Source organism: Pleurodeles waltl, chromosome 4_1 (genome assembly GCF_031143425.1).
Source record: "Pleurodeles waltl isolate 20211129_DDA chromosome 4_1, aPleWal1.hap1.20221129, whole genome shotgun sequence".
In the NCBI taxonomy this organism is placed as follows: Eukaryota; Metazoa; Chordata; class Amphibia; order Caudata; family Salamandridae; genus Pleurodeles; species Pleurodeles waltl.
In genome coordinates this window covers 987,045,566-987,060,434 of record NC_090442.1, presented here as the reverse complement: position 1 = coordinate 987,060,434, position 14,869 = coordinate 987,045,566, and the positions used below count along the sequence as shown (strand labels likewise).

The 14,869-nt window shown below is 46.9% G+C and overlaps 1 protein-coding gene across 3 annotated transcripts in view; it reads right to left on the bottom strand.

Annotated features, from left to right (window-relative positions):
• Positions 1 to 14,869, bottom strand: part of LRRK2 (leucine rich repeat kinase 2) — a 1,446,345-nt gene that overhangs the window by 1,217,962 nt on the left and 213,514 nt on the right. For all 3 annotated transcript variants that reach the window (XM_069229760.1, XM_069229761.1, XM_069229762.1), the window contains one exon: positions 1,424 to 1,503. In XM_069229760.1, coding sequence (XP_069085861.1) covers positions 1,424 to 1,503 — 80 coding nt within the window. The remainder of the gene's footprint in view (positions 1 to 1,423; positions 1,504 to 14,869) is intronic.

Below are 14,869 nucleotides of genomic sequence, written 5' to 3'. Positions count from 1 at the left end.
CTCCTTGCTGGAACAGGAGAAAGACCTGGAGGCACTGTGAACCCTTTGTGCCCTCTCTGGACAAGAGGAGTGGCAGGAATGGTCAAAATCCCACTTAGATTTCTTGTGTTCCTTCTTGGACTTACCGGAAGAATGAAACAGTGAAGAAGATCTGCCACAGGAATGACTTTGTGAGTGGGTCTGGGTCTGCACACTCTACTTCAACCAGCAGCAGGGCCTGTGTTGGGGTTTTGGAGTGTTTTGACACATAGACCTTCACATTCTCTGATGGCTTTCAGATTCATCTAGAAGCAGTCATGACAGGCCTTGAGGTTGTACGCCGAACAACCAGAAGCACACCTCATGTGGACCTGTCACAGACATCTATTTGTTGCAGCCCTGACAAGAGTTAAACCTGTAGTCTTAGGCAGTGACATGTTCCCTTATACACTGGGAAATGAAGGGGACAATTTGGAATTTGTAGGAAAAAAACTCTTCAAGGAGTGAAGAAAAGGAGCTGAGCTCTGCATCCGTGTCTGAGAGCACAGAAAGAAAGGAAATGGCATCATAGCACATCAGTCATGCCTATCTGCAGCTCCATTCATCACTTGGGGAACGAACTTCACACAAAGTCACGCAGCACTACCTACAAGCAGAGAGGAGCACTGTTTTTTGAGTTTCAAGATCCAGACTGGTACCGGGGATATTCACAAGTTGAAGAAGCTGTAGTCAGAAGTACCCATCAGAACCTACATCTGGAAGAAAAAGCCATATAGGACAAAATAACAAACATCAAAACTAAAATTACAGAAAATGACTCTACATTCACAATAAAAAATAAGATATAAATCAGCGGTGGCTTACAAAAAAAGACTTGCTTTGCTTTAACACGGAGCAGGTTCCAAACTCCCTAGCAAAATGTCAGAGATCATTAACTGATCGATACGAAGTAAAAGTGGTTTTCGACCAGCATGCAGTATGGAATAATCTCACTTAAAAACAGAGGGGTAGAATTTGATCTTCTCCAATAGATAAGGGGGTTCCAATAAGTCAGAACTGAATAGCACTGATAACAAGAGGAGATATGATACTTTTCTCTTTTCTGTCCTCTTTGTTCTGGACCAAGTTTCTTTCTCTTCTTATTTCATATTAACAGTACATGGTACTATTAATGTACTATATACTGTATCTTCTATATATCTAAACGAAATAGAAATTAGTTATGTTACATAACAAATCATATGGTGTACCAAATTACTAGGTATGATAACCCCTTTTTCTATTTTAAATGTAATATTCTTTGCTGTAATCTATGTTGTGATGATCATCCTTTGCTATTCTTCCAATATTTAGACAAATTAGAAATCCAGATCTATTGACTTTCTCACTACACTACCATGTCTACATCTAAAATGCAGAAAGGACAATAATGAAAATTACTCACGTTTGATCACCATGTTGAATCTTTTCATGAAGATCTCTGTGGTACATAAACAAACTGTTGAGGACCAAACAAGCAGCCTCCTACATTGAAAAAAAAAAAAAACATTTAAAAATGGGATTACATGAAATGTGCATCCATTAAGCAATACATAGAATATTCCATCTTTATTTACATTGATTGACCAAACGTTACTACATATCCTTCAACTCAATTAATCCTCAAACCATAGCTTATCTCATACTCACTTGCATCCATCTGCGTAGCCAATGAACACAGTCCTTTCCTTTAGATTCTAGCTCCATGTTTCAAATACATTGCACTAACCCCTCTAATTCATAATCAGTGTGAGTACCAAGTTGTCCATTTACCTTTGTTGCTCAAATGTGAATTTACCTTGAAAAAACGCAACACAAGAGGCATTTGGCAAAGTAGGAACAGTTTGTTTAATTAAACATTACGGCCGGGAGCAGTTACAGAACTGGGGTCAGAGGACTATCTCAAAGTACAATTTTTCAGAGCACAGTTTTATACATTTCTCTAAGTACCATAAAATAATTTAAACATTCCTTTCTTGGTCAAGGATGTAAATAGTTGTCTTGGAGTCATAACTAAGGTCCTGATAACAAATGCAGGTGGGCCTCAACATTGATTGGACACAATGATAGCCAGTGGATAACGTGTCCAGATGTCCAACCTGTGGGGTGCGGGATCGCTGCGTGTTCTGTGTGCAGGGGATTTGGATTGGCTAAGTGTTCCTAACTACATGTGGCCACGAACTTTATTGTGTTCGGGAATCTGCGTACCCCTCTGGTCATGTGTGCTTTATTAAGGCTAATCTCCTGTGCCCATTGTGGTGTTGCTGCACCTATCTGTGGAACTGATCTGAGTTTCTGCTCGTGTATTGCTCTGCCGACTATGTGCTGCCCCACCTGTGACCTGTCAATCAGCAGCCTCAGGGCTAGGTCTCAGAGTCTGCCTGACCACAAACTTTGGAGTCGGGGTTGACTGAGAGTTCATGAGGGGTGAATCTGATAATAGCAATGCAATTTCATAATTAGATGTAAATGTATCATGGTGTACATTGACATTGATTTTTCCAATATTAACATTCCCCCCCAGTTGAGTTTTCAACTACACCGTCTAACCCATACTTCATGACAGTCACATTATTGGGGGGGGTTGCTGTACTACATCCCTAGCTACTTCCATTCTACCCGATTTGAGGACTGCATTTTTACAGGAAGAAATCCACCACTTGCAGGAAAACACACATGAACAATAATATTATGAAAACATGCAACAATGACGTGCACATACCAGTCAGTCACTGGGAGAGCCATGAAAACCAGTTTGTGAACCACTCCTCCTCAGGGGCACCTCCTTCCTCACACGTCTCTTTGACTCTTGTCATCCAAGCATTGCACTGTTTACAGAGTTCCATTGTCGCTGCCAGTGCCTGGTATAAACGTGCAGCAGGAGACACTGATCTTGGTGCACACCCCTCCCTCCACTGCGATCATTAGGTCCAAAAACATATCAATGTTGCATCACCATGAGGCACATGGCTCTCAGTTCCTCCCCGATTGAAATACAGCCAAACTAAGTGCTGTCCATCATCTTGAGAATTTCCTACCTGGTTATTTGTACCAGTGGACGTTCGTTCTTATTTGCATGGTAAAGAAGGGTATTGACTCTCCCGCTGATACTTGTACATCAGAGAACAGTCTGAATTCTTCTGGGATGTCCTTGTACAGAGGTCACCCAAAATAATCAGCAGTTCTTTTTTATCGAGCCTGGTGTAACAGAATTGCTTTCTGTTTCAACTGGTGTTAGTACAACTCTGACAGATCTTTTCCGGGAATGACCAGGGTCGGGTGTGTATGGTGAAGAGGGAGCAGAGACCATACTATCCAGATACAAGTTGAGGGTAGGCCACATTGCCAGTAAGTGTCCATCAACATGGAGTTGCCCCATTGCATGGCCAAAAGTGCAGGATTGTGCCACAGTTTTCATATACTCCAAGTGGAATTGTTATTTTGCCTCTTATTCACAAGAAAAAGGTGAGCTTCCATACAACAGGGGCTGTCCCTTCCCTCGTATCCACATATATCTATATCTCAGAATCCCAGATTTCCATATATGTGGTATCTATGCTATTATTCCACCTTCCCCTATGAGACTCATTTCCCTTAATATCATTGAGGTTGATGGCCCTACACTAGAACTCCATGTATGGATCCATTTGTTAGGAACAAAGGTACCCCAAGATATGTTAAGGGCCACCTTGGGACCATACATGGACGCAGGAGTGGATTGTGCATTGGTTTAGTGGCTTTGCTAACTCCAAGAATCTCTTTTCTGGGAAGTCTCAGAGCCGAACAGTATTCTGCCCTAGGTTGCCCTTCCTGCGAATCCTATCTAGCTCAGTTTGGATATCTTTAGGCTCGGTGCAAAGGTACAGTGTGGTGGGATTGGTCTTGTATCGGGTCAGATTTACCATTACCCTATGGGGTTCTACTCTGTTGAGTTGTATTTTGGTCCTAATCCTACATAGGTATAGGTGGAGAAGGCTTTTTGCTTTTTCAGGGGCTACCTTCTGGGACAAGTGAAACCTATCTGTGCCAACTGCATGCGGTATCAGTGAACAGACATGACATGACCCAGCAGATGTCTTGGAACCCACCACGATCATGTGCTGATCCCATGTATTGTGTAAAAGAGCGCTGTGTAGTGGGTGTAGATGCTAGTGTTAGGTGTGGTGTGATTATAGGTGATATGGGAGAGGTCCCTATGCAAGGGTGATGACAATTTATGAATAGCACCATTAGACTAGGTTGCTCTTTGTCAATTAATGGATGGGACAGCCCCCCTAGTAAACAGAGGGTATATAAATACACAGTAACACATAACTTATAGAACATTGTAGGCCTTGTGATGAATCCAAGGGAGATGCCTGTAGTCCTCTGGTGATGGGAGTTTCTTGGTTATGACAGTTGAAAAAAAAGTCTCAGAGCAGTTGGTACCTCTGGATCCTGTTGGGAGTACTAAAGTAGCTGCTGAGAAAGTGATGGTTCGATGTAGAGATAGTGCACTTGGCGGCCTGAATACAGCCCTGTTGGATAAGTGCTAGATTTGGTTTGCTATTGAAAAAAAAACACTGCATCCTTGACGTATTGTCGACAACTATTTCCTAGGTGTTCCTAGGATTTTCTTTGGGAGTGAGTCTCTCCCACACTTTTTTGTATCTGTTGTAGTGAGCCACCGGGTTATTTATTCTGAAAAAAAAATAATGGGTTACTGCACATGAGTTTATTAAATTTTTATGAGTTGTTGTGCTTCCCCTCTCTCTCTGCCTGACAAGGTGCACGGTGGTAAAGCATTTTTATTTGTTATGTGGTGATCTTGGAGCATGTGGGTGCTTTTAATTATTAACTAGACTTCTGTGGGCGTCACCAGCTCTCCAGTTTCATGGTGTGTGCATGGGGGTGTCATCGGTATGGATGGTGTCCTTCGACCTACATGTGTGCTGGGTGATGTATAAAGTGGAGGCGCATTGCAACCGAACGTTATTTTGGCGATTGCAACATGTCCTTTGGTCGAGTGTATACCCCTCTAGTCCTGACATGGAGCGTCCAGTGTGACCCACACTAGTGGCACCAGGCGACTTATTTTTTATTTTATTTAGAAAGTTTTCTATAGTGCTGGCAAGGCCCCCAAGGGTATCAGAGCGCTTTACAACAGTATAGATAATAAACACATGAAAAACACAAGAAAAACATAAGGATCCCATTGCAGACCAGTTATACAGTGGGGTTTTCAAGGACAAGAAGATAGCGATCTGGCAGTGGTGGGGTGGGGGTTGAGAGATTCTTTTTGGGGTGTAGGTTGGTTGAGGAGGTATTCTTTAAGTAGCTTCTTGAAGATCAGATGGGAAGGGTTAGATCTGATGTGAATAGGTATGGAGTTCCAGATTCTCGGCGCGCTGTTTGAGAAGGAGCATGTCCGAGTCTTTTGCTTCTTGGTTTTTGGCAGGAGGAGGAAGAAGGTGTTTGAGCTTCTTAGTGATCTTGTTTGACCTGCTTTCAATAGTTTTTTGGCGAGGTATTCTGGTTTCCCAGTGTGAAGGGCTTTGTGTGTTAGGTAGGCAGTATGGAACGAGCAATGGGCCTCAAGTGGGAGCCATTTAAGACTTCAGGGCCGGGGAGATGTGGTCATATTTTTTAATTCCCGTCATCAGTCTGGCAGCTGCGTGAAGGGTGGACCTCATAGGGGCAAGTTGGGATTTGGCTGTGCCGGTAAGGGTGGAGATCCCAAAGTCTAGTCTTGAAAGTACCAGTGCTTGTGTGGCCTGTTTGAGATCATCATGGGGAATGAAGGATTTGATTTTGTTCAGAAGTTTAAGGCTGTGGAAAGCGTTGTTAGCGTTCTTCTTGATGTGGTCCTGCATAGTCAGGTTGGAGTCCAGAGTGATTCCCAGAGACTTGACCATGCTCGAAGGGGTGAGAATACATTTGAGAGCATCGATGGACTTTAGCCATTCTAGCAATGGAGGGAGCTGGTTCGATTTCGAAAGGAGGAGTATTTCCATCTTATCAAGGTTTAGTTTGAAATGGTTATGGGATAGCCAACAGTGGACTTCTTTGAGGGTGTTGTTCAGGTGGTGGATATCTTCTAAAGAGGATATTTCAATATAAAGTTGGGTGTCGTCAGCATAGAGATGGAAGGGGATATTATGTTGAGCGAGAATGATGGTAAGAGGGTCCATGTAGATGTCAAAGAGTGTGGGAGAGAGGACAGATCCTTGGGGGACTCCTCTGGTAATTAATGAGGTGGGCGGGGTCAAGTTGAGTATTTTTACTTGTTGCATTCGGTTTTGTAGGAGGGACGAAAACCAACAGAGGACTGTACCTTCAATGCTGAGTCTCTTCTGGAGAGAGTCCAGAAGGAGCTTATGGTCGACCGTGTCAAAGGCCGCTGTTAGGTCTAGAAGAATCAGAAGGCAGCATTGTTCGGAGTCAAGGGAGTTGCGGAGGTCATCTACTATGCTGAGGATGGCTGCTTCTGTGCTACAACCTTTTCGGAAACCTGATTATAGAGGGTTGAAGAGGTTGTTGTTGTCAATGTGATGAGTTAGTTGTTGGAGAACACATTTCTCTAGAGTTTTGGCAAGGAAGGGAAGGTTGGAGACTGGTCTGTAGTTATGGAGGATGTTAGGGTCAGCTCCTGGTTTCTTTAGAATCAGAGTGATTTGGCCTAGTTTGAGGCAGTCAGGAATCAAGCCGGTTTGAAGGGAGCTGTTGATGATCTTAGTCCATGTCAGGGAGAGGGACCAGTGGAGTTTTTTTGCCAGGGAGGAAGGGAGAGGGTCGGGTAGGTGGGAGGATGTTTTGGAGGTGGACATTAGTTTGGAGATGTCCGATGCCAGGAGGGTGTGGAAGGATATCCAGCTGGCGAGGGTCGACAGCTGAATCTGGTTGGGGAGACAGAATTCAGTTTTGAGGGGTAGGTTGTCAGAGAGGGATGGGAAAGGAATAAGATTGTTAGTGGGGGGCGGGGGCTCTGTGATAGGAGGGGTATCCAGTAATAGGGAAAGCTCAATCTCGGTGATTTTATCGTTGAAGAAATTAGCAAAATTTACACAGGTGTCTATGGTTGCAGGTAGGGGGTTGAGGAGGGATTTAGTAGTTTGTTGTTTGATGATGTTGAAGAGCTCCTTAGGGCGTTTTTTTGCTCTGTCTAGAGCATTGCGGAAGGAGGAGTTTTTTTCATTGGATATGTGTTTTTTGGAGCATCTCCGTACTCTTCTGAGTTGCTCCAGGTGGGTGGTGGAAGGGTCAGATCTCCAGAGTCTTTCGGCTGCTCTCAGTTCTCTCCTTTCTAAACTGAGATCATTGTTTAACCAGGCTCTGGATGGTGTGTTTCTTACTCTTTCCAGTTTCAAAGGGGCTAATTGATCAAGTATGGTAGTTATAGTTGAGTTGTAATGGGTGGTTAACTCCGTAGTTGAGAGGTTGGTCATAGGGGGCGGTAGCAGGGAGGTCATTTTTTCTTCAAGAGTAGATAAATGGATTGGGCTAGTGTTCCTTTTCCATTTTAGTGTCTTTTGGGATTGGGAAGTTTGTTGGGGGTATAGGTAAGATGGAATAGGATGATGTGATGATCTGACCAGTCGACAGGAAGGATATCATCAATCGTGAGTGAGTCTTTATGCGCTATTATCGCATCTAGTGTAGCTCCTTTGATGTGGGTTTGGCCCTTGCAGTGTTGGGAAAGGTCGTTGCTGTGAAGAAGGTCATTTAGGGCTTGTGATGAGAGCATTGTTCTCGTCATTCCAGCGGAGGTTGAGGTCACCCAAGATGGTGGAGTTGGGGCAGGAGAGGGAGCATTGCGTTATTAGGTCAACTAGGTGGTCAGGGAAAGGTAGGGTGTTGCCAGGGGGGTGGTAGAGAAGGTGGAAGGTCACCTTGGAATTGTCACCTGTCTTTATGGAGGAATTAAGGTGTTCACAGGAATTTGTAGTTGAATGAATCTTTGAACTCTATTACTATGTCATTTTTGTGAATGATGGCAATGCCTCCCCACGGGCAGTCTTTTCTATCTTTGCTGGAAATTGAGTAGCCGAGAGGGACAAGGATGTCCATGATCGGTTGTGAGAGTTCAGTCAGCCAGGTTTCTGTGACAAAGGCAATGTCAATGTTATGCTTTAGGATGGCATCAGCAAGATCCGTAGCGTGTTTGACTGCTGATCTGCAGTTAATAAGCATGCAGTTTGTATGCTGATAGATTTTGGGGTCAGGCATGGGAGGGATCAGGGGGATATTGACGAGGTGAGCTGGGGTTCTGGGTGAAGAAGGCTGTATGTGATGTCGACCTAGGCCAGAGATGACCTGGATGTTGGAAGGGGGATTCAGGATGGGTAGGAGCAAGTTGTAAGAAGTTTAATTGCTTCATTGTGAGACAAAGGAGAGTTTGTTCTTCTTGGTCTTCAGGTGTTTCGGTGGAAGGGCCTGGAGGGCCAGATGGGACTCTGTAGGGTAGTCATGTCCGGCAAAGGCGTGTGTGTCAGGGTCGGGGAGGGGTGCATCAGCGGGTTGAGGCTTCTCGCTATCATGTTGATGCCCTGTATGATGAGTTCGAGTTGGTATTCAAGATTGGAGAGCCGTTCATAGATTTTCGAGGTGGAGGAGGGTTTGGAGGGGGGTGTGGGAGATGACGTTCTTATTAGCCGGGATCTGAAGCAACTGATTCTGATGGATTTTAAGATCCCTGGGTAGTATGTGATAGGAGGCAGTAGTGGAGTGATTGGGGTGATAGGGGAGGTGGGCTGAATATGAGTGCCTCTACGATTTGTTGAGTCTAACCTGTTAGTGGGAGGGAGGAGAACGGGGTTGGGAGGGGAGGCAGCGTTGGGGGAGTCTTGGAAAGGTTCGGAGTGAGTGAAGAGGTATTGCGTGAGATGGTAGTGAAGGTGTGGGTTGGGGAGTCTATACAGATGTTGTGATTGAGGGTTGTAGGGTTAGGGGAGTAAGGGGCTTGGTCGGGGGGGAGGGGTTGAAGGGGATGGGTGGGTCAACCAGGTTATGGTTGGAGTCTTTGGGAGCGGAGGGGGAAGTTGGGGAGGTGTTGTGGGGTTGAATGTGGGGGTAGAGTGAAGTTCTGAGGGGCTTGTGGGGGGTTGATGGTGAGGGAGGGCTGACTTTAAAGAAGGGAATATGGATTCAAAATCACAGAGGTTAGTGTTGTTAGCTTGAGTCATGATGGTTCCATTTCTGAAAATGGAGATGATGACGTTACCCTGGAACACGAAAGAGCTGGAGATTGAGAGTTTGCAGCCGTATGGGATGTTGGTAGTTTTGTAGGGGAGGAGGTGGCTAGTGAGGAGGGTGTTCCATCTAGCTGGGAGTTTGGTGAAGAAGATAAGATCTGTTGTTTTAGGGCCTTTATGGGCATTGTAATAGGTGTCGGCGATAAGTAGCTACGGGTGTTGCATGATAAGTTTGCACTTAAAGTATTTCAGCGCAGTGGAGGAGAGGTTGTTCGGGGGAGATATGGAGAAAGAGTTGGGCCCGTGGGGTTTAAGGAAGGAGGAAATGAGTGAGATTGCAGGTTCTGAGGGGATTGACATCATGTGCTAGTGAGGTTATGGGTAGGGGTAGTAGGTGGGGGGCGGGGCTGGGGCTCTTGGGGGGGGGTTCTAGGTAATGTTCATCCAACCTTGGTAGTGATGCTCGAGAGGGTTAAGTGGGCCTACTGATTGTGAATTGGGTGTAGGTACTTGAGAGATCTGGTTGAAAAGCCAGTGCTCACTAAGGGGTTAAAAGGTCGCTAGTGGAGGTAGAAGGTAGAAGGTGGGGCTGGGGCTCTTAAAGGGGGGGGGGTCTTCATGTAATGTTCGTCCTACCTTGGTAATGCTGCTCGTAAGTGGTCCTACAGATTGTGTTGGGTGTAGGTACTTGAGAGATCCAGTTAAAATGCCAGTGCTAAGTATGGGGAAAAAGGGTCGCTAGCAGAGGGGGCCAAACAAAGGGGGGGAATCCACAGAGGGGGGTGGTCATAAAAATGGATGCTAGCGAGTTTCAGTTAGGATAAGGGGGGAGGCGGTGGGTCAGAGGTCCGCCATCCCGTTGGGAGGAGTCATGCAATGGCAAGAGGTCGGGAAGAGCTGGAATTCGAGTGGGGAGGAGGTGCTGACTGGGGGGACGAGTATCAGGGGGACAACAGACACGGATGAACTCTTGTGGGAGGGAGGGAGGAGTGTGGGAGGATAACCGCTGGCTAAGGATGAACGACGGAAGGCATGCATCTCGCAAGAGCTACACTGGCCCCACTGATGTGTGCCCCGGGGAGGAAGATGGCACCAGAGGGAGGAGGGGGGCAGAAAATGGGGAAGGCCGAGGAGGGCGCGTCACCTAGAGGGGAGCCAATCTTCCCTACTCACTAATGGCTCTGAAACTCCTCAGCCGGAGGAAACCCCAGGGTCATAGCCTGAGCAGCCAGACCTTTCCCAAGTGGAGAAGGCAACAACAAAACACACAGTGACTGAGGGTAGTCTCCAAGGGTAGAGGCAAGTAGGTTTAGAGAAGGGGGCTAGGCCAGACCATGATCACACGACAACAGGGTTACAATGCATCTGCCACGAGTATCAGGAAAAGAAAGTCAACAAGCCTCAGACAAAGAGAAGGGCAGGAGTTACTGGAGTAAATGTTTAGCTGGATGTGGATCACCGTGAACTACTTTCCCTGAAAAACAGTGATGGTCAAAAGAAGGTCGAAACAGGGAGCAGGGCAGAGTCAGCACAAATTATCCCTGCAGAAACAAGGATAAAACTCACAGGGGGCTCCAGATCCGGGAGTATGGTTCTTAGTTTTTGCGTCAAGGACGGCGAGGATTCCGGCGGTCTGCAGGTGAGGACTCCTATAGGGAAAATGAGCCCTCCAGCCTGGAGGGAACGAGGCATTCAGCTCGTTAGAATGGGGCCATCACCATGAGTCCGAACATGTGGCTGGCCGCTGTGCGGGAGTCAGATGGCTGGAGCTTGGCGAAGACCAGGGCAAATCCCCCAGGCAGGAGCCAGCTGAAACGAGGTGGGGTCCAGATCCAGGCGAAAAAGGTGAGGCCCTGTGGCGGACCGGCGGGGCGGACCAGAGGCTGATGCGTGGCTCAGGCAGGAGTCTCCTAGGACTTGACTATGCCCTTTTTCTAGAGGTTTCTTTTGGGCAAGTTCTGGTCTTCTTTTCATTGGTCTTTGGGTGCTTTCATAGATTCTTACATGTTCTGTTATCTTCAGATTTCAGGTACCGGACAGGCCTTGTTTTGGCTGCTTGCTAGGCCTGCAACGGGGGTGAGCATATCTCGATGTTGTACCTGGATGGAGTTGTGATGGGTCATTTGGGCTTCCTTTTCCCTGGCACCCCATCTCCCTCAGAGGGAAAGGAGGAGGCAAAATATTTCTACAGGGAGAGCCCGGTGCAAAGTCAAGAACTCGTTTACTTTTGCCCAAGTGATTGTAATGGACTGTGATGGCTGGTAGTTCTAGTGAACCTCCTCTACTGGCTCAGCGCCATGCAGCACAATCTGTCGGATTTCTTGTGCGTGCTGTGGAGATTATGGGGTTTTCACCATCCTAAGTGTACGGTAAACCTGCCTCCTGATACTGGAGGACAGCTTCATTTTGGAATTAAAAGGTGGGCCTCCATTTGGCTGGAGGCCATTTAGCTTTCTGCAGGTGCTGTTGGGACCATGCGCCATGAAGGGATTTTGGTACCGACTGGGTGCCCAAGAATGGGTTCCTTTTGACTTGGTGATTGGAACCTGTCCCAACTGACTTGTGAATGCGAGGACTTGGGGTGCCTGATTTTAAGCACTCGTCGGGGAGCCGTCCTTCCTCCCCTCTCATTGGACTGCCCTGCCCTCAAGGTGGGGGCAGCTAACCCCACTCTGAGGGATCAGCAGCAGAGTGGGGCCAATTCTCTCACAGGCACCCTCAATGGCAGATTTCCGTGAAGATACCCGATCGGTAAAACACGTACAGCAGCCCTGAGCTTCCCGATCACAAGTTAAGGCTTGAATCTCTAATGTTGTCTCATCTGACCTTATTTTAAGGTTTTGTACATCAAATTTTAAAGTGTGTGTGAAACTGGTGCTTTGCATTGGGGATACTGATTTTACTGCATATTTGGGTTCTTTGGGTGTGTAAAGGCATTCCTTCCCCAAACAGTTGCCCCTCCCTGCCATGATTGAGGCCTAGGTCCTTGAAGGGCTGGGTTCCCTGTCTGTGGTTGCTGCTGCCACATGTTTGTCCAACTACCTGACCTCTGTTGCGAGGGTCTAGCGGTGGTTTGGTTTTCCTGCAGCTTACTGTAAGATGCATTTGTTTTACCCACTGCTTGGTTTTGTGGATGGAGATTTTACAGGGACTGGCCATGGCTCATCTACCTTTGTTCGTGATACGCCTTTATCTGGCATCTGTCAGCCATGTGGCCCAATCTGTGGCAATAGTGACATTCTCCATGATTTGTCTGCTGACAACCTCCTGTGTTTTCACAATTATAGCTACATTGAACCCTCTGGGGTTGTGCAGTGGAGCTCCATTCAGGACTGGTGCAAACTGCACACTAGCAGCTAACACGGCTCCCTCGAGGGCAGTCGTCGCAATTTGTGTTGGACCAACTTAGTAGTGTCTCTCTGGGATTACCTCTGTTTTCCCCAGTCCTTTTCTTGAAAACCCTGTGCCTCCCTCCTCGTCAGTGGATCCTGGAGGACTGGGACTCCTTTCCTCTACCCTCTAGTTGTGTCAGAGTTCAAAATAGTAATCTCCCTGTCAATCAAGTGTGTTCACCAGAACTGGTGGGAGTCATATTCTCCTTGCTGCTGTTTGATGGGCCAAAGTGTGACAAGGGGGGTTGCTTGAACTTTGAGGGGCTCTAGTGTAGTACTGAGGTGGTGCTGGAATTGCCTGGGCCTGTTGGCATGTTAGACAGTTGTGCCTTGATCTAACAATTCATTGTTTGGTAGGGGAACCTCTGGCTCCCTCAACTGCCTGATTAGTATAACTTATAATGACAGGCATCGGGATGAGCACCTCCATTCCTGCATATGGCGTGGGAGGTATGGACAACTTGCTTGCTGTCTGTGGGTTAGGTTTATTGGTCTGGGCCTCCTCAAAGATCGCCCATAATTCTAGTAGTGCTTCTCTTTAGTCCTTCTTTTGCCCTACGTACTTGGTCCATATGTATGTCCTCATGTATTCGATTATGTTAGTGACAAAGGTTCCCTCCTTTGGCCAAAAAAACACATGTGGCTTAGTGTGTGCATGTCATTCATGCCAAAACTTAAAGTTTTTAGCCTGTGTGGGGAACCTGGTCTGCATGTTTTAGTGGCAACTCCATGATACGTTGGGCAGATTAAGGACAGATCCACTTCTACTTTTTCTAGTTTTTAGGGAATCTTAAGCTATATACGTCTAGCTTTTCTTGTTTTAGGGAACCTTACGTTTTACTCTGGTGGTGTGAAAATATATACACAGGGATTGTTAAATCTGTTCTGGTAGTGGGGAAAGATATACATGGGGATTCATTAATTCTAAATACTTTAGTATAAGTGCAGAGTTATTCACAGGTGAGCTGGGTTCAGGGAGGCCCTTAAATCCTGGATTTAGGGGTGTTTCAGGGGTCAGAGAGCAGTAGCCAATGGCTACTGTCCCTGAGGGTGGCTACACCATCCTTGTGCCCACTTCTTTTGGGGAGGGCGGCTCATCCCTAATCCTATTGGTCCCTGTCCTCCAAACCAAGATGGAGGGTTCTGCAGGGAGTGGGGTCACCTCAGCTCTTGACACCTTAGGGGTAGTCCTGGCTGGGGTGGTCACTTCTCCCTGTTTTCCCTAATTCTCCCACCGGACTTGCCGCCAAAAGTGGGGCTTTGTCTGGGGGATGGGCAACTCCACTAGCTAGAGTGCCCTGAGGCATTGTAACCTAAAGCTTGAGCCTCTGAGGCTCACCGCCATGTGTTACAGTTCCTGCTGGGGGGAGGTGTGAAGCACCTCCACCTAGGACAGGCTTTGTTTCTGAAGTGCACAAAGGCTCTCACCCCATGGGTCAGAAACTTGTCTAAAAGTGGCAGGCTGGCACAGACCGGTCAGTCCTGCATTAGCAGTTTTGGCTAACATACAGGGGGGATCTTGAAGATGCCCTCTGGGTGCATTTTCAATAAATCCCACACTGGCATCAGTGGGCAGTTATTGGGCTGAGAAGTTTGATATCAAACTTCCCAGTATTCAGTGAAGCCATTATGGAACTGTGGAGTTCGTAATGGCAAACTCCTAGACCATATACTCAATATGGCTACACTGCACTTACTATGTCTAAGAATGGATTTATACACTTGTAGGGGCATATTGCTCATGCTCCTATTCCCTCACCTGTGGTATAGGGTATACTGCCTACGGCTGTAAGGCCTGCTAGAGGTGTGACTTACCTATGCCACAGGCAGTGGTTTGTGAGCATGGTACCCTGGGGGGTGGGGGGTGCCATGTTTGCCTTTTTCTCCTCACCAGAACACACAAGCTGCATAGGCAGTGTACATGTGCTTGGTGAGGGGTTCCCTGGGGTGGTATAATACATGCTGCAGCCCGTGGGGACCTTCCCTGGCCACAGGGCCCTTGCTACCATTGGTACCTTTTACTAGGGACTTAACTGTGTGCCAGCGGTGTGCCAATTGTGGAAACAAAGGTACAGATTTTGGGAAGTAACACTGGTGCTGGGGCCTGCTTAGCAGGATCCCAACACACTTTCAATCAAAGTTGGCAACAACACCAGCCAAAAGTGGGGGGGGTAACCATGCCAACAGTGGCACTTTCCTACAAAAACTGACAGAGAGTATCACTTTTGTCAAAAATACCTTAGCCCGCTCTTAACGAATGCTATTCTGTGACCAGGGGAAGCTCTGCAG